This window comes from Terrapene carolina, unplaced genomic scaffold, assembly GCF_002925995.2.
Source record: "Terrapene carolina triunguis isolate 2854851 unplaced genomic scaffold, T_m_triunguis-2.0 Scaffold136, whole genome shotgun sequence".
Taxonomy (NCBI): Eukaryota; Metazoa; Chordata; order Testudines; family Emydidae; genus Terrapene; species Terrapene triunguis.
Window position 1 is genome coordinate 3,206,872 of NW_020664487.1, and position 24,687 is coordinate 3,231,558.

The following is a 24,687-nucleotide window of genomic DNA, read 5'->3' on the forward strand; positions in this document are numbered from 1 at the left end:
GTTTTACCTCCTAATACTGGTATCCTGATTCCCAGTCCAATGCCCTCTCCATTGAGCCGCTGTACTTCCCTGATAGAGGGGCCTGCTTACTCTTCAGAGGAGGGATGGGGAAAGGATAAGCATGTTTTTTTTTTTTAAAGGCCTTTCCCCATTGGTTCCGTAGAATCTGTTAGTGGAGGTGCATGGTTAATGATCTAGAAGTAGGAGCATCATAACAGCTTCTTCCTGTAGGACTGGTGTGCAGAGGTGCCAAACAGCAGTAAGCAGGTTATAGTGGGAGGAATTAAGGCTTTTAATCTTGGTGCCATGTTACACATGTCATCACAGCTGGGAGCATGTCCAGGAAATCAGTGACTAGACAGCTCTTCTCTTCTCTATGGATTCTCATACTGCTCTGAAAGCCTCTCAACATACGGCCGTGTTGCTACCTGTAGTTCTCTGTGGGCCGTTTAAAAAAGGCACTGACAACTGTTTTAGCGAGAGAATGTAAAAATACTTTAAATGCATCTCTGCCAGTGTTGGTAAACCCCTGTGAGAAGCTGGTTAAGAGCATTTCTGCCCTCTGGACGCATGTAGCAAACTGTTTTGAGGTGTCTCAAGCCCCACACAGATACCTTCTGGCTTCTTGCACCCTGTGCCAATATCTGCCTAGGCTCTGATCTGGGTCAAAGGGCTTAATCCTGTGGGATGTTGAGCACGCTGGCCCCAAGACAGTGAAGCACTAAAGCACACGTATAACTTCAGCATGTGAGTAGTCTCATGGAGTCCAGTGCTCACATGCCTAAAGTTGAGAGCGTATTTAAGTGCTTGGGTGTGTCAGGGCCAGACTGCTCAGTGCCTTGCAGGGTACGCTGCTGGTGCACAGCCCCGTTCCCCATGCTAGCCCTGTGCCACACCAGGGGGGAGTGGATGTGGCTCTGTGAATGGGCCCGTCAGGCCACGGTGTGCATTGGCCATTGTGGGGAGGAATAGTTACTTTTGCAGGAGTCTGGAGGTATGCATCCTAGGCAGCCAGCAGTAACCGGGATGGTTACAATTGCTTGGTCAGTTGCTTGATCCTGCCAGTGCTTTTGGTGAGGGGTGGAGAGCACCCCCAGCTCTCACTGACTTCAGGTTTCCATAGATCATCCGTCTAGAGAAGGCCTGTAGAGACATACAGCCAGTTGCTCGGCTGGTTGTAAGTCATGTTGCCCAGCTGAGGATCTGGCCCATGGACTCCTTTTTAATAATAAAAATGTCCCTTGGGAAATCACAGGGCAAGCCGAACTGTCCCTTAATCTTGAAGCCCATTGTTGGTGTTGCCTGAGAGCAGACTGCAGTAGGGCTGCTTCAGTTTGCTGTTGCTGTGTAGGAAATTAAAGTGAACCCTGCGATTGCTATGTATCCTCTCATTTTCCCTGGCATGGGGTGCTGTAATTATAGCAGTAGCACTGGATGTTACGTAAGTGTCAGCGATTGGTATGTGGCAACAAAACAAACAAAACCCTGACGTGTGATGGGTTCGTGGCGTGAGAAAATGTCTAAGGAGAAGCACTTTGGAGTCTAGGAAGGGACTTTACTGTTGCAACTGAAAGGGGCTTTTTATTCTCAGGAACAAAAAATCTTGTTTTGCTTTCAGTTTAACTCATGTAGCTCAAGAAATTGTGACCCTGCTGTTTGTTTAGTTTTATAGCAGTTGGGATATATGAAATGCATATCTCCTTGGGCATTTCCCCAACACAAAATGTGCGGCAGTCTGATTGGCCACTCCTCTACAGGAGGGTCCCTGCCCTGTTTGAGAGCAGGGGCATCTTCTGCAGTGATGGGAGCATTGCTTTCTCTGTGGAAAATAATGAATTATCCCCATCTCAGTATGAAGAGGCATGAACTGCTGGCAGGGTGGATTTGATTTAAATCACTAGTCAGGAAGACTTGATTTAATCATGGATTTCTACATAAAAGTGCATTCTTGTTGGTTGTTATAACCTTAATACATATTCTTCACAACTCAGATGTAGGTTTAATTTTTAGAAGGTACACACTATGCATTTTTAAGTGATTTATTTTGAAAACTTTTCAGATTAGTTTTACAGCTGTATCAGAAAATGAATGATTGTTTGGTTATTTCATTTCCCAAAGGTAATTGAAGCAAATAGTTCATCTCCCAATGACTTCATAAATATCTCCAATTCAACAGGTTAATCATTAATATTTGGAGGATTTTCTTGCCATATTGTATTAGGAGGAGAACATCACCAGACAGGCATTTAAATCGTTTCATGTAACTAAAACAACAACATTATGTGTATTCTGGATTTTTTCCCTTCAACAGCAAACAATCATATTTTAACAAAACAAGCATTTGAATTTAGTTAAACATTCAAGTTTTTTAAAATCAGGTTTGTTTTTGTTAAAACTAAATGAAATATTATAGTTAAATGAAATATTAAAAAAAAATAATTAAATCAACTCTGTCAGCCAGGTCAACATGAGAAACTTAAAATATTGGCTTCTGCAGCTAACTCAGTCGTCTTCACCTTCATTTTCCTGTTTGTTCATAATCTGGAAAAGGAAAAACAAGCTTTCCTGCTTTTTCAGGTCCCAAACGATTTCTCAATTTGGAATGAATTAGTGCAAAGGAAGAAAATATTCTTTCTACACCAGCAGAAGAAGCTGCTGCTGTTAAAAGTGAGATTATCACTTCAACAGTCTCTGAATCCAAGTGCTTAAGTGACTTCCACCAATTCACTGGTGTAACTGTCTTTAAAACCATCAGCAAACATATATTTTTTGAATGGGTTCATCCTTAGCTCTGAAGTTTACTATAGTTAGCATTATGGAGGGATGATTGCTGGATGTCCATGTCATAGCCAACTCCTCTTCTTCAGCAGTTAAGGTTTGACCCTGGTACTGAGTATTGAGAATATTTGCAACAAAATGAGCTGGAGATAGCGCTTCTCCCATTCTTTTTTTTTAATGCTTGTAATTTAACTGTGTCATTGCATGTTTCTCTTTTTAAGATCTCACTCATTTCTTTCCGAACTTCAACAGCGTCCGCAATAAAACAGCTATTTCCCTGCATTTTGTTCAAGGCTACAGAAATAGGCTTCAGGGTACTCCGCATGTGTTCAACATTTCTCTTAAGCCCAATGTTGAGAACTTTGGCCGTGACGGTGCCATCTATTTTTTTCATGATTTTGTTCACAAACTGTCATCAGATTAGGCCAGTTCTTGATATAGTTCTCAAAACAGTCCACTACTGAGTTACATCGCACGTCTTGTGGGAGAGTTAGCCTGGTTCCTCCCACTTTTTTCAGAACAGCTGCTGCAAAGTGGTTGTTATGGAAGTATTTTGCAATTTCAACAACATTCGCCTTTATTTCTGGAACACTGAAGTCTTTGGCTAGGAGGTGCATCAATTGAGCATTGCAACCGTATGTTGTTAGGTTGGGACTCTCGTCTAAATAATTGCTTCTCATCTTGGATACATTTGCAGCATTGTCTGTGACCAAGCTGCGTACTAGACATTTGAATTTTTTCCCCACAGTTTGTTATAGCTTTTACTGCTACTTCTTGTAAGTATTCTGCTGTGTGTGCATTTCCTGATGGATCAGTTGTTTCTGTAAGGAAGACATTCCCTTCTTCTGTTGTCACAGAAGCATATACTACAGGATCATTGTGGACATTGCTCCACCCATCAAGACTCAGGTTAACAATTTCACCCTCTAGACCTTTTGCACACTGCTCAATTTCTCTTTCGTAAACTTTATCCAGCAATTTGCCTGCGACAGCCTGGTCTTAATGACTGAACCATGTTAATGAAGTGTGGGTTCTCAGTCATACCGAAAGGAGAGTTTGTTGCATAAACAAACCGGGCAATTTTTTCATCAATTACCTCTTTTCGTAATCTGCTGCTTCTTATCACAAACTTATCTATGGTTGTTTCTGGATGATGGAGATTTTTTTTTTTCTTTTTGCTACCGGTGATATACTGTGGCTATGTGACATACGTGATATGACTGAAACACTATCATTGGCAGATAACTCTGAAACTATAGAAAATGATGGTGATCTTGAAGGTGGATAGTCTTCAGAATCCTGTATGTTGAGGATGAATTCTCCTAAACAAAATAAGTCAGTGCAGTTATTTAATTATTATTACCATACCGCTCATTTAGAATTACTCATTGCATTCACTGACACTCAGTACTACTTTAAAGGTGAAATTGTAAAAGGAAGATCTGCCTATTTCAGCTATTTATTTTTTATCTCAACTGCATCTAAAATGATAGTACCATAGAGTAACAACTATATTTTTTGCTCAAACATGAGAATTCAAGAATAGTCCTGAAGGAAGACAGGCAGCCCTTTAAGAAAGAAGTATGAAATAAAAACGTTTACCAACCTGAAGATCCTGCAGGTTCAGACATGTTCCTTTCCTCATCTTCAACGCAGCTTTCTGCTGAGAAGGAACACTTCTCATGATGTTTCATTTGGGCAACCAGGCCTTGCATTTCTTTGTTGCACTGTTTGCATTTTGCACGCATGCCTGTCTTACCCACAGATTGAGGAACTTCATTAAAATATTCCCAAACTGGGTCTCTTTTACGGCCTGCTGCCGTTATAGGTTTTCCCTTCTAGTGAGAGAATGGTATGGTAGATCTCAAATCAATGAAGGCTATACTCAGAAAGACTTCAAGACTTCTGGAATATGCTGCTCAAACAGTTTAACTTTTGTTTCTACTGCCTGTCCCTCCTTCTCACATTTTTTCTCCAGACATCTTCTCCCTGTCCAGATCTATTTCCGCCCCCAGCATTCATTGAACTTTTTGAAACTTTTCACTTTTAGAGAGAGGTAAGGGATTGACACTGTGTACACAAATTTGCAGAGGGACAATAGGGTTGAGATCTGTTATTTCTCACCTCTGTATATTATTTATTTATTATTTATTTATTTATTTTAAAAACATTTTTGCTGTTAACAAGCATGTTATCTCTGGAGACACAAATCCAGAGTTTGAGAACTGCAAAACTAAGCATCTCTGATCTTCTCAGTCTAGAAGATACCAAGTCCCATTAGGTAGATAGAAAGATTAATTTAAATAATTTCTACAGGAGTCCCTGGAGCACTATAAAATTGGGTCCCTAATCCATGAACTATTGGAATTTATTTACAAAACTTTTCTTAAACATTACATGAATATATTGTCTCATACTATAGAATTAGAATTTATAATCCCTATTCCATGATGAGATATCTTTGAGCTATAATATATCTTAATTAAAAGTATCTTTAGATATGTTTTTTCCTCAAAAAACATTTTATCAAAAAAATCCAATTTGAATAAAAACAAATCCGATTTAAAAAAAAAACACAACCATTTATTTATTTATTTATTTATTTTTATCCACCCTGACTGCCAGCTCCTTCAGGACTAGAGCATTTTGGAAAGCTGCTGTAATCGAAAATTAAAGGCTAAAGTAGAGACGCTTATTGGGTGCTATTCAGAAAAGAATTAATCGCTTTCCCACATGGCTTTTTCTGAAGCTGGATTTTTCTTTTAGGCAATACTTATTTTGTGCATGTCTGTGTCTAAAAGCATTTCGCCCCCAGCAATCGCTGTTCATATTAAAATAACCTGAGAGTCTTTTCCATATTGCCTAGAGATACTCCTTGTTTGCTCTAGCTCTATGAGAGAAGAGATTAGATATCACACTTGCATAGGAGGGGCAAGGTCACCATTGACTACGTGTGACCCTGTTATCCCTTGAATTTGTGGGTTTATATATTAAATACAAGTCCTTCTGTTTATTCCAAAATTCTAATTTTAGGCCACAAGTTCAATTAAAGGTGACCTACCGTGGGGGAAGGAATTAGACTTGTTGGCTCTCTTTTGTTTCTTTCTTTTTTCAGTACATGTATACCCCCATTAGCATAGTATCTGTATTTATCCTCGCATCACCTTTGTGAGGTAGGGAAGTGCTGTTATTCCCAATCTACAGGTGGGAAACTGAGGCACAGAGAAACTAAGGGACTTGCCGAAGGTTACATAGGAAGTCTGTAGCAGAGCTGAGAATTGACCATAAGCCTCCTCAATCCCAGAGGAACACTCTAGCCACTGGACCATCTTTCCACTCTGATATCTCAAGAAGTCTTGAAAAGTTGGCTGGTTGTTTTAAAATACTTTCCCCCCAAGTCTTTCCTTCCCTTAGAAATATAAGGAATACCAAATCTTGTCTCTCCTCTTTTGCTGGAGAACCTGAGTGCTGGAATGGGTGCTTTTTTGCTCTTAATTGAAGGGGAGAGAGTGTTGTCTCTCTAAACAGCTGAGAGGGAAAAAAATCTCCTTTTTAAAGTTTAAACGTACTAATGAAACCCAAAGAGTTGTAAACATTTTGACTAAAAATCCCTTCCCTCTCTGTTGCTCAGGTTTCATTTCTTAAGTGCCTGTGATGTCATACACCTGATGTCTGGAGTCTCCAAGGGAAAACAAGGCCTGACCTGAATTTCAAATGTAAAAAAATCAAACGGGGGGGGGAGAAATAAAAACCATCACAATTAAATATAGAGAAAAAAAAAAAAAAAAAAGGCAAAATCACAAACCCAATTTGCTTTCCTCTGCAGGTCACTTTTAACCTTTGAATGGGGGTGAATGAGAAATGGGGATTTGCATGTGGGAAATAAAAACAACTAATTCCAGCTTTGGAGTAGGAAATTTCAAGATTCCAAACGTTTCTCCCGGCACAGCCTTCCTGTACTGAGCTCACTTTTTTCCGACCCTGAAGAACACCTCACAAAATAAATGTTAGGTCTAATAACATCTGCCCATTCCAGAGATTTAACAAGAAACAGCGTCCACAAAGTGCAGCCCTTTCGCTTCCTATTATTTTAAGACTGAATTTGTGACTACCCAGCCTCCTGTCCAGTTGAAGGCCTGGGACTGTCACTCTGAGGTCTCTGTCAGAAGTCCCCTTAGCAGCCTGAGGGGTTTAGAGGCTGAATCCCAGCTTGGGAAGGTGTCCTCTTCCCCCACCACATCATATGGACCCAGCTTTTGGGAGGGCTGTGGCCAGAGACCCATAGCTTAGGGGATGGTTCAGGGAAGTATTGTAAAACTGCAGAAGCAGATACAGGCACATAAACTCCAAGCTACTGTATAGGTAAGTGATCTCCCACTGCCTGCTCCTTTCGGGACCTAGCGGGAAGGGAGACACCTTCCCCAACAGAAGAATTCAGTGGAGGGGGCAGATGAGACCCTGCCCAGTTGTACAGGGTTGGAGTCGGAGATTGGCAGGGAAGGTGCCTTCTTCTGAGCATTTTCCTGGCCAACTGCCAGGACATGCCTCCTCCTATCAGCAACGGGTGCAAGTGCCTCCATTTCCTCCCCCCTTGTACATAGACCCACATAGCAAGAGGAAACGCTTCAGAAAGCAACACTGCTGTTTTATTTTCAGTAGTATTTATTTTTAATCTTTCCTTTTGCTTGTTGCTATTGGAGTCACTGGCAAAACTCCTATTGACAGGGCCGGGTTGTTAATCTTTCAATGATTGAGGGTCAGGGTTTTTAAAGGCGTGTTTGGTTTGTCTGAAGAAGCATTTTGGTTCAGCGTTGATGCATTTTACATTTGGAGCTTAGCTTCCAGATTCGTCCAGACACCGCATTTTCAAACTAAGCCTTTAACCTACTTGAAACCCTTTAAGTCAACAATACTGTCCAAACCTGGTTGTGGTTATGTCTTCCTTTGTGTATTTTGCCTTGTAATAAAAATTAGCACCAGATAAAAGGATAGTGAAGTTCATTCTGTCACTTTTCACCTTGGGGTATTTAGAAGTAGGCTGAGTTATAATATTTTATTTGATGTACAATTTCATCTCTGTCACATTCAGAATCTGATATATATTCCTTATAATATCGTCCAATATTAACATACTGTTCCCCCATTTTTCTCCCCAGATAAACTTCGTTCCCTACCCCACCACTACCAAAACTCTTCATTAGGTTTTTAGCAGAGTTACTAAATACTTTATATTACATGACAACTGGCATTTCCAGAGTGAGTAAAATTTTGACCCCATCTGAAGTCAATGGGAGTTTTTCTATTGATTTCAGTGAGGCCAGGATTTCACCCATACAGCATAATGGCGCTTGCTAAAATGATCTAATGTGATAGAAATAAATCAATTTACTGTCTCTCCAAAAGACAGATTTATTTTAAAAACTGAAGTATGTTTTATTTGTATTACAGAGGTCTCAACTGAGATCAGGGCCCTGTTTGTGCTAGATGCTATACATACACATAGTAAGAAATATTTCCAGCCTCAAAGATCTTGCAAAGACTTAAACGTGTGTTTAGCTTTATGCCCAGTGAATGGCTCTTTTGAGTTCATTGTAAAGTTAAGCTCATGCACAGTTTTTGCAAGATCGGGGCCTAAATAAACATGGCAGAATGGAAGTATTCAGGCAAAACGCGTGAGTTTAAAAGCAAGTTGCATGTTTTCTGTCAGCACTGCAGCTTCTTCTGCGGCGGAGCCTCAGACGTGGTTCTGGCTTCTAGGTGGCTCAGCTTGTTCTGACCCAGCTGTTGGGCTGGGTAGGTTAACTGAGTTTTGAATTTGAGCTGAGTTCTTCTGAAGATTTGCCTTCTGTTATGGCTGATTCTGGCCACTGCCTGCAGGGAGGCATGGGCAGCGGGTGACCCGCCGGCTCGGGGAGGCTAGCCCCCCAGGTGCTGGGTGAGCGGCTCCCCCTCCCTCCCCGAGCGCTGGGAGGCCTCCCTGGCCCCAGTGCCCCCAGCCTCCCTCCCGGAAGCACAGGGAAGGCAACGCTGGCAGCCCCTCCATCCCCGGGCAGCCTGGCCCCAGCACCCCGCCCCCCAGCACTGGGTGGCCCCAGCCTCCGCAGGCCGGTCGTGGCCGCCCAGGGCCCAGCCCCAGTTCACTTCCCTGAAAAGGAGCAGCCAGCCGGCCTGGGGCAAGCAGGAGGGGGCCTTCCGGGCAGAGCATGGGCAGGGCCATGTTGGGCTGTTCGGGGGGGCAGTCTCCCCCAGCCTATGATGTGCACCGCCCATGTTGGGAGCTATCGAAAGGACTGGTCTACACTCAGTTCAGTGGTGCTCACCCTTATTACACTTGTGTGGGCCAAACAGATACTGCATACTTTAATAAAATGTAAAGTCACCTGTATTGATTTATATTTTAAGTTCAGCTTATTTCATATGTATTTAGATAGAAACAACCTATGTACAGTATTGTTTATTTACACAGTGATGTAAACATGACAAAACAGTAATGATTCAGCCGTTAATATATTGCGTTGAAGCAGGCTTTATGAAATACGGTGGTAGGTCGTATATGGCCCGCGGGCTGTAGGTTGGGCACCCTGTACCATTTGAAACTGGAATAGTTAAATCGGTACAACCCCAGCATCGACAGTGATACTGGTATAAATGTGATATAGTGGTTTGTAGTATATTGGTATGTATCGATTGAACTGTTTCAGTAAAAATATCACCCCCCCCCCCCAAGTGAAATAGTTAAATCAGTACAAAAACCATGTAGAGCAGGCCTAAGGCAGGAGGCTGCATAATCAGGCTGGTCCTTTATATATTCTTTGCTGTACTAAATTAACTTCCCTTTTTAAAAAGGAAATGGTGTATAGAATAGACAGCGTTACATTCGATACATTAATCCCTTTCGATAGTCTTGTTGGTTAGTAGAACAGATCTCTAAATTAGTTATTGCATCAGTGGTGGGTGTTTGTTTTTATTTTATTTTTTAATTGTTTTTCTCCTTCGGTCTTCTGCTGAAAAGGAAAGCAACCCACAACAACTCAGAGTAGCCTGGTGTTTTGTTTGTGCAAGCTGTTAGCTCTCTTTCTGCCACAGTGCCTTGGCAGCCATCATTCGATTCCACATTTTGAAACCACATTAGCAGCAGCACTGAGGGCTGCAGGGCTCTCAAGGACACCTTCATGGTAGAAAAAGCACACCTGATGGCTGCTTTCCTTCTAGCTCAGCAAGTTGCAGTCACCAGACTTGAAGTGGGAACAGCCACATGCCTCCAAACGTTAGGCAGACCAACTGTAAATATTGCAGCAGAGGAAATGAGGCTTCGCACACAAGCAGAACAGAATGTTTTAATGGTCGTGCCTGTGACTACTGTAGTTAAGGTTGATGTGTAACTTCAGCCATAAACCCTCATTTTCAGTGGCTTGTGACTTTAGCCAACAAGCTCTTTTGCAGCTGATGTTTTCCATTCTTGGGCAGAGGCCAGAGGTAATTTGGTTGTTGAAATCTTCAGTGAAATGTGTTTTGAGCTGTTTTTGAGTTCAGTAAGTGTATGTGGAATTGAAAAACAAAATAAAAAACCCTCGTCCCATTTGCTGCTAGCAAAAGTGTGTGCGTGCCTAGTTCCAGTGGCTTAATCCGTTTTGTTGAGACTGGGCTTGTTTGTCTGTTAGTGATATCTTTGAAAAAACTGGAGCCAGGCTTGCAGGCAATTGGATCAGTACCTTGTAAGTTAAGAGTGCTGAGTTTTTCCCTCACCCCCATGCCGTACGATTTTCGGTTGATCAGTGGTTAGGTCAGGAGTGCTGCAGAGTGCTCTAGTTCGATCCAGCCTTGTAAGGGTTTTTCCCCCCCCCACAAAGGCAGACTTTCAGTGGGAATCCGCTGTCTAGCTCCATTTGTCGCTCTTTGAAACTCCCACCCAGACAGTGCAGAAAACTTGACACACACAGGGAAGTTACGACGTTGTGGGAGTGCTGGTTCCAGGAGCCCGTGTGGGCTAAGGGAAGAGCCCTGGGGTTGGGGCTTAGCACTCCTGAGCGCTATTGGTACCTGCCTCGTGTTGATGAGAGTGCTTCCCTACCTCACTGATGTGCTCATACCCCTCCTCATGGACCCCTTGCTTAATGGGCTCAGGGTCTCAGACAATTGGGATCTGTGGGTATTCAACGCCTCTGAAAATCAGGCCCCACTATTGCCAGGTTTGCATTTGGAGAAGTAGATTGAGGATGGGGTGGGGAGGGGGGCGGAGAAACAGCATGCATGTACCTTATAACACCTGCTGTGGGTAGGGCAAAAAGTAAGATTGCATTGATTCTTAGGACATCTGCCAGATATTGATTAGGGCAACGTATTTTAGAGTAAATATTACGGGAGTGGATTATTATACCTTAGACTTGTGGCCATATATTTACCTAATGCCTTCAGTTAGCTGGTGGTCTGGAAAACACCAGGGATTTATGGGTTAATGCTGTGGTCGATCTCCTCTTGCGGTATGAACACAATGAACTGTAGATGGCTGATGCCCAAGGGGTTGGTGCTTCACCCCTGCAGCCAAAAGACATAGAGTATTTCAGGTTTTCCAGAATTCACATGGTCAGGGATGGCAAGGAACTTCTCTTAATAGGTTTTTTATCCACACAGCTCAGTAATTGGTAAGTTCATTCAAAGGCGGAGACTTACTTGCTAAGCCCTAAAATGCCCTTCCAAGTCATCTTCCCTCCCCGCCCCCCCATGAGATAATTACACGTGAGATGTTACCAAATCCTGCGCTTGCTTAGATACTGTAGGATGTAAAATACCAGGGTCTTAGTAATTAGAGATGGAAAAAACCAACTTAATCATAAAATTCACCCCTCTTTCCAGCACAGGATACAGCAGAATGGCAACTCTCCGGAGCATATCTTAAAATGAGGCCAGGAGTATCTGACCGTTCCCAAGGAACCATTGTTGCAACAAGAACACAACTATGAATTACATAGTTATTCTAGCTGTCCTGGGACACATCCAACGAGGCTGAACAATAATCGTTCTTTTTAGTTACAGTCAAATCTGTCATCTGCCTGGAAAGGAGGAGATCAAATTATTTCAGATCATAAACAGTGCAGATAATAGGAAATGAATATGTATCAGAGGGCATGGCCTCCTCCTTTTTTAGACGCGTGAGGTTTTTGGAAAATCAGGCTTTGACTATGTTCTCTTCAAGTTGCTGGAACTTCAGTAACTTTCACGGGAGCACACTTTGTCTTCTCTTTCACGGTGGGAGCTGCACAGTGGGTCTCTTGAGCTTCCAAATCACATTTCAGTGACACAGAAGGTTGTGTTTGTTCTGTTTTGGGCTTTCTTTGTTTAAGCATAAACTAGGCTAGAGGAGGCATTACTGTTTAGATCGGCCACTAAAGGCTGTTCCCTAGACGCACTAAAACCACAAGCCCCACAAACAAGATGGTACAGAGCTTATGGTTGGTGGTGGAAATATTATCTTGGAACTTAAATAGGTCTGAATCCTAAGCTCCTTACGGGGGGGACCCCTGTTGTCGTTGAAGGGATCACTGCAGGCATAGGTGTCTCTTATAGATCAGCTTGGATAAGGGCCAAGGGCTTGATCCTGCAAGTTGCTGAATACTTTTGATTCCTACTGACTCCAGTTGGAGCAGAGAGTGCTCAGTAGTCTACAGGATGTGGCCTGTGGTTACCATAAAGAATAGGGTTCATATTTGTTGACTTGCATCTTCACTTGGATAGTGCATTTTTCTGTATGTACTATTTTTTGTTAAACATGAGACTAGCATCACCTAACGTAGCCTTTTCAGCCACAACACTATCTGTTTGGAGCTTTTCAATTTTCATACACCTTCGTTTAGACAACAGTGTTATGGGGCCACATTCTAAAAGTCTATCCTAGGGCATGCCGCAGCTCCAGCCTGCTAGACTTCTAACTCTATGGGCGCACCCACAAATCAGGTCAGGAGACGTCAATATGACCACTAAGAACCCCAGGTGCAGACATAGAAAGTGGCTTCAGGCTGTGTTAAAAGCACCCCCCTGGTCCCCCTTCCCTCGAACAGCCACACAGGGCTTTGTTTCTGCCTATGTTAATATTTTGCCTTCTCTCTGTTCACGCAACCTTCAGGTTCTGAGTGTGAGTACAGCTTGTTGCCTTTTTTCTTCAACAGGATGTAGCCATTTCTCCAGCACAACGGGATGAGGTGATTCAGTGGCTGGCCAAACTCAAGTACCAGTTCCACCTTTATCCAGAAACACTCGCCCTGGCCGTCAGTCTCTTGGACCGGTTTTTAGCCACAGTAAAGGTAAATCATTTCAGGGTCTGTATCTTCCAGTGGATTCATACCACCAGCTCATGGCTTTGGAAGTGACTCTCCTGGCTGCTGGGCCAAATCCAAGCAGGCTCATTGTCTGAGAGAGGGTACTTCCGGTTTACGCACTGCATGATGCCTTCGATTTCAGATGCTGAACGAGATTAGTGTCTTCAGTATATCCCTTCCTAACTATGCCTGAACAGTGCAGCTGGGTCTTGTGGAAACCCCCTATTATCATGAGAGCACAATGGGCCTGGTCTCCGACTCGGGCACCTAGGTGCTACAGTAATACAAATAGTAGGTGGCTTTCTGCACCAGTTTCGTTTTTTAGTTAATGGGCCAGATAGTCACCTGATGTAAATCAGCATAGTTGCATTGACTGCAGTGGAGACATGCCAGCTTACCTCAGCTGAGAATCTGGCCCAGTGCGTATCAGTGTCAGGAATACCTGCTCTCTTCCCTGTTTTGCCAGCTTCCATTGACGTGCTGCAGCTCATCGGTTTAACCGAAGAGAGGAGATAATCGCTCTACTCTCTAGAAGCTGTCCACGTTCATGCTGTCTCTGTTAACCTTGTTTGAATGTTGAGTTAGCCTCACCTAGGCATTTGTCTTCCAAGCTGTATCCAGATATTTTCTCCGAAAGGGGGTGGGGGGGGGAGGAAGGATCGAAGTAGAAATTGGAATGCATCCTCTGGTTTAAAATATACAAAAAAGCTCATTAAACTAAATAGATTCTGAAATGCAACAGCCTTCGTGGTAAGCCCTTTCCATACTCGTATGTCCTATGGAATGACACGGAGGGTCTGTGTTTCTATAATATTTAACTCTGACATTGGGTAGGTCTGAGTTTGTTTGGTTTGCATCACCTGGCATTGCTGTTGCCCAGGGGCTAGGGACGTAGGAATAGTGGGATGGCTGTGGATTAGCCAGAAGCATGACAGGGAACAGATTCATAGATGGAGGCTGCATTGTGATGGTTTAGTCTGACCTCCTGTTCAAGACAGGCCAGAGAACCGCCCCAGCGTAATTCCTGGAGTGTGAGGTGATAGAAGAATGTTTGGGAAGGCGGGGAAAGAAAGCAGTATGGCGGAAAGGGCTTCAGGAGCAGGGTGACACAGGTAGGAGACAGGGAGGGAAGTGTGGAGACCTTCACCGCCAGGAGCCTGATTGACGTCAATGGGCCGAGCATCAAGGGGTAGGTCTGGGAGGGAGGGCTCTATGAAGATGGTAGGGCAAAAGACGGCACCTAATACAGTGGGGTCCTGGCCCACAATTAGGGCTCCAAGGGTGCTGCAGTAATATAAATAAATAAATAAATAATAATTAATAAATCCAGGCGCTTCTCGGTGAAGGCCATAAAGGGAGGAGTGGCAGGCCAAACAGGCCTGCCATATTGTCTATTGGAGTGGAGCTGTGAGTGTGCCCATAAGAGTATGGTGAACACAGTGGTTTAAGAAATAAAATTCCACAAAACTGATTAAAATATTTTAAAAACCAGCCTTTGGGGCATACATGGTACCATGACTCACGGCCCCCGAGTCTGTGCTGTCCTGCCCAACCCCGGTGCAATCACTTACAGCTTCCAGAGTAAATGCAAAGCGGGTCTAAAATGCCACTGAATCGAAATGGTAGTGCTCTGCACGAGGTGCAGGGCAGTGGAGAAACATGTCCCCCGGCCTTGAGTTCTAGAAACTGGCAGTCTTGCCTTTGACTAATATAATCCTTTATTCTGTTTGCTCTGTTAAGCTCGGTTCTCAGTAAATGGGCAGTCTCCTCTGCTTGAGTTTTTAATCCCGTTACAAACATTGCTAAAATAGAGGTCAGCAATATATGCGGAGGAGTTTAAATTTTTACCCCTGTGGTTACATCATTACCATAGCTTGCCTCACTAAAGTACAAATTGGATCTTCCAGTAAGGCCTTGTCTACACTGCCTCTTACAGCGCTGAAACTTTCTTCGCTCGGAGTGTGTGAAAAAACACCCCCCTGAGCGCTGCAAGTTTCAGCGCTGTAAAGTGGCAGTGTAGACAGTGCTTCAGTGCGGGGTGCTATTCCCCTCACGGAGGTGGTTTTATTAGAACATAAGAACGGCCATACCGGGTCAGACCAAAGGTCCATCTAGCCCAGTATCCTGTCTACCGACAGTGGCCAATGCCAGGTGCCCCAGAGGGAGTGAACCTAACAGGCAATGATCAAGTGATCTCTCTCTTGCCATCCATCTCCACCCTCTGACAAACAGAGGCTAGGGACACCATTCCTTACCCATCCTGGCTAATAGCCATTAATGGACTTAACCACCATGAATTTATCCAATTCTCTTTTAAACGCTGTTATAGTCCTAGCCTTTACAACCTCCTCAGGTAAGGAGTTCCACAAGTTGACTTCTGGAGAGCTCTCCCCCAGTGCCGGAGCCGCGACTACACAGCGGCAGCGCTTTAACGTCGGCTGTGTGGACATACTCTACGTCTTTTATATGGTGAAATATTGATAGTGCTTAAACTGCGAGACACTGAAAAGTTTTGTTTTTAAAGAAATCCTGACCTAGCTGTTTTGACATCTCAGTGACTGGGTCACATGTTGAACGGATAGAAAATGCATGATTGAAACCCCTAAATAGCTAATGCCCTTAGGAAAATATTGTGGTTTCAGTATTTCTGTAGCAGTCAAAGCCTTTGACTGCTCTATAGAGGCTGCTACTGTGAAATGAAGCGGCATAGATCAGGACTAAAAGAAACTCCATTCTGTACGCCAAGGAGTGGTGACAATAGAAAACACTGAAAGCAGTTTGGGGCGGAGTTTCAGTTAACATGGTCTTCCCCCCCCAGGTATAGCATTTATCATTTAAACATGTCCTTTTCCCCTCCCTACTGCAAATAAACAGGGCCTATTCTCCCTGCATTTAAACCGGATTTACAACACGGTAACTCCATTGACTTGGAGTTACTCCCGATGTACAGAAGTGTGAAAGGAGAATTTTAGCCACTGCCTGGGATTTTTATACTGAGACAGAGAATAGCTTCCCTGGAACTCGAATGGGCCTTGAAATAGTTCAGACTGTTCTACGCCCCGTCCTGTTGCCCAGCCATGCTCTGGTTCATTCACATACCAGCAGTGGCTTTTGCTGTAGATCACTGCACTAAATAATTAATCCTCAACATAATTACAGTCTTGGTTTAACTGTGTGGCAGTTGCCAATAAACAGGGAGCACAGAGGGGGTGGTGTGGGAGCCAGCGCAGTGTGACTGTATTTTAATACTGTCTCACAAAGGGACTCTGATGATCTGTTTTAGTTTAGAGCCCAGATGATGTCAGGGGCAGGAGGGGTGAGCAGGAGACAATTTCTGCTAAAATAATGCAGTATTTTATGGGGGAATTTTTCAGTACACATTGAAACTCTCCTACAAGCTGTCTTCAACAGCTCCTTTTCCATTCTCTGCATGCAGGGATCTGCCTTCGCCCTACTAAATAAAATTTACTGTTTCTCACAAATCCCCAATTCTTTCCTCTTGCTCCACTGTGCCCTTCTCCAGCCCCTTCTATCCAGAGATGTCAAAGCATTTCACAACTTTAACTAAGCCTTGCCACACCCCTGTAATGCAAGGAAATATTGTCCCTATTGTATAGATGGGGGAAACTGAGGCGTGAATTGATTGTTGGCCTGATCCAAAGCCCGTTGAAGTCAGTGGCCCTACGTGATTTGGCCATGGTCTTGCAGTGGCTCTCCAGCCAAGATGGGAGTAGAACCCAGTTTCCTATTGAAGATGGCAGTTGTTAAGAAGGTCTCCCAGGAGATTAGCTGTTGGTCTCTTACAGAACTGGCTGACTGATGTGGGGTGAAGACTTTGGGTTCTTCTCTCCAGTTTAGTAAGTTAATATTAATTGGAAAGGATTTGCCTGTCTGCCATGAAAGGGACCTAGGTTTGTAGTAGAAATGAGTAGATTTTATCTCCGTCCTGGCTGCGTTTACTAGTGTAACCGACTCAAGCCGTGTCAGGTGACAGTAGGTGCTATACAGTGTGTGGAAGGATGCTGTGGATTTAGGGGTTACTCACTGAGAGCTCTCGGGGGGCGTTACCCAGGCCTCTAACTAAGGGGCAGCACGTAGTTGTGATGCTCCTGGAGCAGACCAGGGAACTCGAGGAGCCTCTCTGCTGTCTAGTTTTTCCCCACTTGCACCAAGGGAAACTGATTGGTGCCAGCACTTTACCTTGTGCAGATTACGTCCCCCTCTGTGCCGGCTGAGCTGTGCTGTGTGGGAGAGGGGCTGAATCAAGCCTCCCCCCACTTGTGGGCCTGTGGAGGCTGCTGCTTCCTCCTGCACTGTCACCTGTGGTGTGGGTAATTCCACCCCGCCCCGCTTTATTTCCTTGTGTGGGCATGTAGAACAAACCACAGATTCCCCCTCAAGGACATTGTTCTCCTCGCTGTCAGCAGTACCTGGACACGTTGAAACAGCTATTTTATACAGCTGTTTAATTCAAACCTCCCGGTGCCTCGCCATTAGAAGCCAAAGTCCCTGGGAATCACCGATTCCTTTTGTGTCACAGGAACTGGAACCTGTTAGAGGCTATGTTTGTCCTTGATCCTGCATCCCTTCCCCCTCGCTCCCTGCTGGGAGGAGTCATGTTGACTGTTTAGGGACCTAGTTGTGTGAGTGGATTGCAGGATCGGGCCTTGGAACTGCCCTGTAGCTCCATTCTGGCTGCTGGAATTAATCCGCCTGGAATTAATCACGGAAGTGCTCTAGGTTAAAAATGGATTTTGTGTTCTCTGCAGGGCTTTTACTTATTTATCTCTCTCCCTTGCCCGGCGGCTTCTTTCAGTTCCATGTTCCACCAGGGCATTTAAATTTTTGTCAATACCGACTGCGTGAGATAAATTGTCAGCTAGCTGTTTGGGAGTGGCGGGGGGAGGACATAACAGTGCTGCTCAGTTTGTGCACAGCATGCTGTCCTAGATGTTAGACATTGCTCCTGGTTTTCACAGGGCTGAATACTGTACTCTGTGCGTACAGAATCGAGGGATGCATCTTCCTTTCTCGCCCTCCTGCTTCGCTGGCATGGGAAACAAAGTCCTGAATCACATTAATATAGCCACTAAGGTTCCAATTCAGCAAAACTCTTAAGCACATGCTTAACTTCAGGCACACCCATGAGTTCTGTTGATTTCAATTGACTACCTATGTGCCCAAAGTTAAGTACATGCTTAAGTGCTTTTGCAGAATTGGGGCCCATAACAAGGTTCTTCATTGTTGTCACTCTGCAAGAGAGGTTCTCTTAAGGTGACCAGATGTCCCGCTATTATTTGGGACCATCTCAATATTAGGGGCTTTGTTTTATATAAGCATCTATTAACCCTCCCTGTCCTGATTTTTCACACTTGCTATTTGGTCTCTCCTAGTCCCCTCCTCTCCCTGCACTCCACTGCTTGCTGACTCCAAAATATTTCACCAGAAAGGGCTCAGCTACCATCGTTTGAGAGCTGCTGCCATAAAACATAATTCTCTCTTGGTGTTTATTTCTGACTAGATACAACGTCAGCACCTCTGCTCTGTCTTCTTCCTTGCTTCACATCTAACCCATGTTGTTCTCTGGGCCTGAGCCGCAGCTGGTGGAAATCGGCCTGACTCCATTGAAGTCGGTGGAGCTGTGCTGAGTTATGCCAACGGAGGATCCAACCTTCTGTTTTTCTCCTTCCAAGTACCACTGCTCCCACTAAAAACAAGCTCCTGTTCCTCTCCAGCGATGCGCATCACTGGATGCCAATTAGGACGCTGGGGCTGACTGACTTCTATCCTGCCTCATGTAATGGAGTATGGATTTTTCCTTTCCGCGGCTCACAATAGGAGCAGTGTAGTTGGAGGGCAGCCCATTGATCCTGTCCGCATTGTTTTGGCATCCCGAGATCACAGGGTAAGGGAGTTGGAGCCAGATGGTCACAAATCAGGTTCTGCATTGTACTCACGCTGCGACTTTTTTCTGTTTCCTAGGCCCGTCCAAAGTACTTGAATTGTATTGCGATCAGCTGCTTCTTCCTTGCTGCCAAGACCATTGAGGAAGATGAGGTAATATTTTCTCTAAAGGCCTAGCAGCTACTTTAAATTATATGCTCCTCTAATTCTTTGGTCGCTTGAGCAGGGGGGTTGCCACTTGCCAGGACAGGAAAGAAACGGCTTTTCTGACTGATGATTGTTCTTGCTTTTCTTTTGTTTTTTAACGTCTGTTTCGGCAGAGGATTCCAGTACTGAAGGTGTTGGCCAGAGACAGTTTTTGTGGCTGTTCTCCAGCTGAAATTCGCAGAATGGAGAAGATTATTCTGGATAAACTGCACTGGGATCTTCACATGGCTACGCCACTGGATTTCCTTCATATTGTAAATATGTTGCTAATTACATTCTTTCCAGTGCTCGTCCTTGTTTTTTTTTCCCCATTTCATTGGCATTAATGTGAGTATGTGCCAAATCTTGAGGGACTTACTCAGATTTTACTTGGGCAAAAATCCCTACTGCTGGTGTAGGTAAGGATTCTAGGATTTGGCCATATGTTCATAGACATGGCCTAAACAAAAATCTAGGCAAAGACTTTCAAACGTGACTAGTGATTTTTGGGGACCAACTTTAGACACCTTAAAGGTGCCTGATTTTCAGAATATGCTGAGCTTGCGTCGTCTGAAAATCAGGCCCCCTTAAGATATAAACTGGGCATGTATAAATTCAGGATGGAAATTAGAAAGTTTCTAACCATCAGAAGTGTGTGTTCCTGGAAGAGCCTTCCAAAAGGAGTAGTGGGGGTAAACAACCTCCAACTAGTTTTAAGATGGAGCTTGATAGGTTTATGAACAGGATTATCTGATGGGTTTGCCTGTGGTGGCCCAAGACTGGACTTTGTGACACAGAGGGTCCCTTCCAGTTCTGCCCCTGTGTCTTGAGTTGAGCACCCAAAACCTTTAGTCCCTCTTGAAAATCTTGGCCCTAAATGTTAATTGCCAGTATATCTGCTCCAGGATCAAAGCAAGACGACAATAGAACACAAAGGAATTAAGGTGGGGGGAGGGGAGACATCATCGGTGGATGTGAAATGTGCTTCAATGTGTCCTTAACTGACCCAGGTTTTTGTTTATGGGTTAAAAACTGGGGCCAGAAAGCCCTTTCGTGTGGTGAAACTCATGGCAGGGGGACAGTGGCAAAGAAAACTTTGTCTCCCCTCACAGAATCTCTCCTCAATGGTTTCATCCCGGGGGAGAGCCCTGTTTGTCCATGTCCAGTTGAACCATTGAGTCTGCAGTTCAGGAAGAGGACAGGACCATCCATACAGGGGCTCCATGCCCCTCCCTGGCAGCACTACGCCTATAGAACTGTTCTATCCAGGACTTCTCCTGGCCACAGCTGCCCTGGGACCCTGCTCCCCCACCCCTTACAAGGCAGTCCCCACCACAGACAGGACTCCCCCGGCTGTGTCACCTTTCCTGGGGTATCTCCGAAGGGCCAACGAGGGGACAATGTGCATCCCCTAGACCCATCTCAACCCAGCATGAGGCTTCCCACTTCTCCCAGAGCCATCTGCCGTGGGGGACAGTGCCTGGCTGGGGTGAAGCAGAGCATGGGATGGGAGATCCTTGTGGGGCGGGGGGGAAATCTCACTCCGTGTGTGCTGTTGGAGGTTCAAGTGGGCTATATTATTTCAAAGGCACAGGAACAAATGGCTGCTGGTGCCATTGCATGTGCTTATGAAGCAGTGTGTTAAACTCTGTCAGTAACATACCGACTGGTTTGCTTCTCTTTTTCCTCAGTTCCATGCAGTTGCTGTGTCAACCAGGCCTCAGTTACTGACAGTCCTGCCCAAGATGAACCCATCTCAGCATGTGGCTGTTCTCACCAAGCAGTTACTGCACTGCATGGCCTGTTACCAGCTGCTGCAGTTCAAGGGGTCCATGCTGGCATTGGCCATCATCAGTCTGGAACTGGAGAAGCTGATTCCTGATTGGCTCGCGCTCATCATTGAACTGCTCCAGAAAGCACAGGTGAGGGCCGGGCAGAGTCTTCCAGACATCCCAGCTAACTGGCATTCTGGGTAGGAGAAGGGTCCCGTGTTTCTGGGACAGCTACTGAAAGGAGGAGGAGGAGAAGCTGATGGTCTGCACTAAACAGCCATCAGTGGTTATGAAACCTCTCTCGTCTTGTGACCATTACTCTGGCAGCAGGCAATTGAGAGATAATCACTTGGGTTAGCCATAGGCCAGGAAGTGAATCATCAAGCTAATGGAGAGAGCTGAATAGATTGAAATTCAGCAGGACAAGCGGTTTTTCCTCCCCCTTTATGTCTCTTGCACACCATCTCTCCCCACCTTACTGAAGATGAACATAGACCTACTTCTTGTTCATTCAAGTTGATTTGTGTCCCTAGGCTCCAGGAAATCTTTGACACCAGTATAGTAGTTGTTGCTGCAGTCAGTGTAACACACCCATCCAATAAAAGCTGAGTCAAGTCATAGGCAAGTTACAAGAAGATACATGTACCTTTAATGATATATCTGCATGGCACAGAGACAGACTGGGGCTGATTGTTCTCTTGCTGGTATAAGTCAGAGGATATCCCCCATAGTGTCAAATGGGCATGAGAGTAGAACTGAGCCCCCAGATTAGAAAGTGGAAATAAGCCTAGACTTTGGTTGATCTGACTTTATGGCACTGATCTTTAGCTGGTTGTAACTGTGTCAACTTCAGTGGAGCTAATCTCTGGATCTGGATCTGAAATAAGATTGAAAACAGCATTTTTTTCTGAGAGTACAGGGGTGTGGATAAGGCCTCAAGAGCTGTCAGATTCCCAGCCTCTGAGTTTTGGATGCAAGGTTTTGTGGTTGAGATTTTTTGTTTTCTCTCTTTTTTTTTTTTCCGGGAGGGGGGGGGAGTTTCTATGTTTTGCAAAGATGCTCACGCGACAGCCTGAAGGGTTGAGTCTTTGAGACATCTCTGCAAATATTTGGCATTGTTTGGCGATTAATATGTTCACTTCTTGATAGCGGGAGCCTAATGCATGAGCTAATGTACAAATCAAAATTGTTTACTGCAGGGAAGGCCCAACTGGCCTGGCCACAAGGGGTTAAACTAACCAGAAAGATGCGATCATTCTTTTCTCCTCCCAGCCACCTCCTCCCCCCCCTCCCCCCGCCAGTGCAGCAAGGGAAGGTATAAAATATTCCCTTGATACGCCAGAGATGGAAGTGGTTATAGCACACTTAAATACGTTAAGTGTCCTAACTAGGAAGGCTTTGTGGAAGGGTTAATTTTTTTCTGCTGCATACAGACCGATATGTAAGAGGTAGGAACACACTGGCCTTTGATAAACATTTTGGATGACATTTGCAAAGCCACTTAAGGGATTTGGACACCCAATTCCCATGAATTGTAATGGGAACCAGGTGTCCAAATCTCTTGGGCCATCTTGAAAAATCTTGGCCTTTAAGCAGAATAATCCTGCCTCCAACTGATCACTTCCCCACATTCAGCACGTAAACAAGCAGCAGCTAGGTATGTGGACGATGGACGTGTAGAGAGCCAGAATTGCAGTGACTCACCTTGTTTTGCAATGCCCGTGTCTGTTTCTCCAATCTAGATGGACAGCTCCCAGCTGATCCACTGTCGGGAGCTTGTGGCCCGTCACCTTTCCACTCTGCAGTCTGCTCTGCCGCCCAATTCTGTATATGTCTACAGTCCCCTCAAGCGTACCCTGGTGACCTGTAACAGAGGAGCGTTCAGATTCAACCCCTCCTCTGTCCCAGGGCCAGAATTCTCCAAGGACAACAGCCGACCAGAAGTGCCAATCAAAGGTACAGCCGGGTTCTACCAGTGTCTGCCAGCTCCCACCGGCTGCAAGCAAGCCTCCGCCAAGCGCAAAGTGGAAGAGATGGAGGTGGATGACTTCTACGACGGAATCAAGCGGCTCTACAATGAAGACAGTGCTCCGGAGGTGGCGGCGCTAGAAAACGTGGGGTCTGTTTGTGGCGCCGATGTGTCGAGGCAAGAGGGGAACAGTTCCCCTTGCCCACCTTTACAGCCGGTCTCTGTAATGTAGCTACCGCCTGCGCAAGCGTTCAGAGGAAAGCTACTTTTTAAACCATGCAAAATCAGGCTATGATGTATGCGGGAGTGGGCTGGGAAAGAAGCTGTATCTCATCAGGCTGAACTGAAGAGAGCCAAGAAAACCTTTTTTGAAGATTTCCCCTCCCCCACCCCCCCGTGTGGCTAATTATAGTTCAACTATTATTTAAGCACTTAAAAACACAAAAAAGTATAAAAAATCTACAAAAGACCCAAAAAAACAAACAAAAAAAGTAGCAAAAAAAATTTTTTTTTCTTTCTAGTGTCATTGGTTCCCCTGTTTTTCTGCTACTGTGTATTATAATCCATCTTCCGTGTCCAAGAGCTCACATTGTGCAAAATTGTTCCAGGTTTTCCAGCCATCCCGTGTCTTTCTGTTCCGATTTCCTCTTCCTGTTTGCTCTTCCTTTAACACTCTGCAAGTCTTGTGTGTGATTCTCTGTACTCTGACCTTCACCACAGATATCTTTTTTTCCCCATAACCAAAAATCCTTCTTTATTTCATTAGCTGCTTTGGTGTTTTAATGTAAGAATATTTCAAACTGGCTTTAAATAGAAGATTTGGAAAAACAATCCTACGGCATTTGCAAACTGCCCCACATTTAAAAAGCCAAAGCAGTGTGAACATGCTATAGAAAAGCAGTAGGGAGACTATGTTTAGTGTCTTACACAAATAAGAAGTCATTGTGATTAGAAACTAAGTGATTGTGGTTTTGATTTTAAAAAGTGAAAGCAATCAGTCAAATGATTAGGCCAATTTGACTAAAATATTGTTTTTTCACATCCACACAAAGATTTTTGCAGTCAATTGGCTCTCTTGTAGGTGCTCACACAAGATTTAATTAATGCGTGCGTCAAATGCAAACCGTAAAGTCTGCAATTGATTTTGATATGTTTGTAAATTTTAGCATGAGATCAATGCTGCTCATTTAGTTGCTGGGACGGTTCTGTGATTCTGAGTTTTGGAACGTGTGTAATTATAAGCCACAAAATACCCCAAGTTTTGTGTTTATGTAACTTTTAACCCAAAGTTTAAAAAAACAAAAAAAACCTTTAAAAGCTTGTCCTTTTTTAAATGTTTAATCCCTGTTCCTCAGAATGACCTGCCCTAGATCTTTAGCTCTCTCTGCAGCCCTGAGGAAGATATGGTGTTCAGAGCCATTGTACTGATGGAAGCCTTCTGGTAGCAATAAAAAAAAAAGTTGTCCTTTAATTTGTGAGTTGTTTTTTTTGCTTTTGCTTTTTGCACTGGGCAAAGGTGAGTGTTACGCTGGGGCTGCAGCAATGCTGACAAGCCACTGCCAGGTGGACTCTTCCAAGCAGGGCACCTGAGAGAAAAGGAAGCGTAGGTTTTAATACACTATAGTCCTGTTTTTTTTTTTTTTTTTTTCCAGAGCTGCTAAGGATCCAGGATGCTAACTGCAGCCACATGCCACCTGGATTTTATTCCATCCATTCCTCCTTCATCTTTAGTGCTCAGACCATCCCTCTCTGGTTACTCCTTACC

The 24,687-nt window shown here is 44.4% G+C and overlaps 1 protein-coding gene across 1 annotated transcript in view; it reads left to right on the forward strand.

Annotated features, from left to right (window-relative positions):
- The window catches only part of CCNI (cyclin I), a 50,700-nt gene extending 26,307 nt beyond the window's left edge, over positions 1-24,393 (forward strand). The window contains exons 3-7 of the mRNA XM_026653268.2: positions 12,942-13,076; positions 19,074-19,148; positions 19,316-19,456; positions 20,873-21,103; positions 22,696-24,393. Coding sequence (XP_026509053.1) covers positions 12,942-13,076; positions 19,074-19,148; positions 19,316-19,456; positions 20,873-21,103; positions 22,696-23,154 — 1,041 coding nt within the window. The 3' untranslated portion in view covers positions 23,155-24,393. The remainder of the gene's footprint in view (positions 1-12,941; positions 13,077-19,073; positions 19,149-19,315; positions 19,457-20,872; positions 21,104-22,695) is intronic.
- The last annotated feature ends 294 nt before the right edge of the window (positions 24,394-24,687 follow it).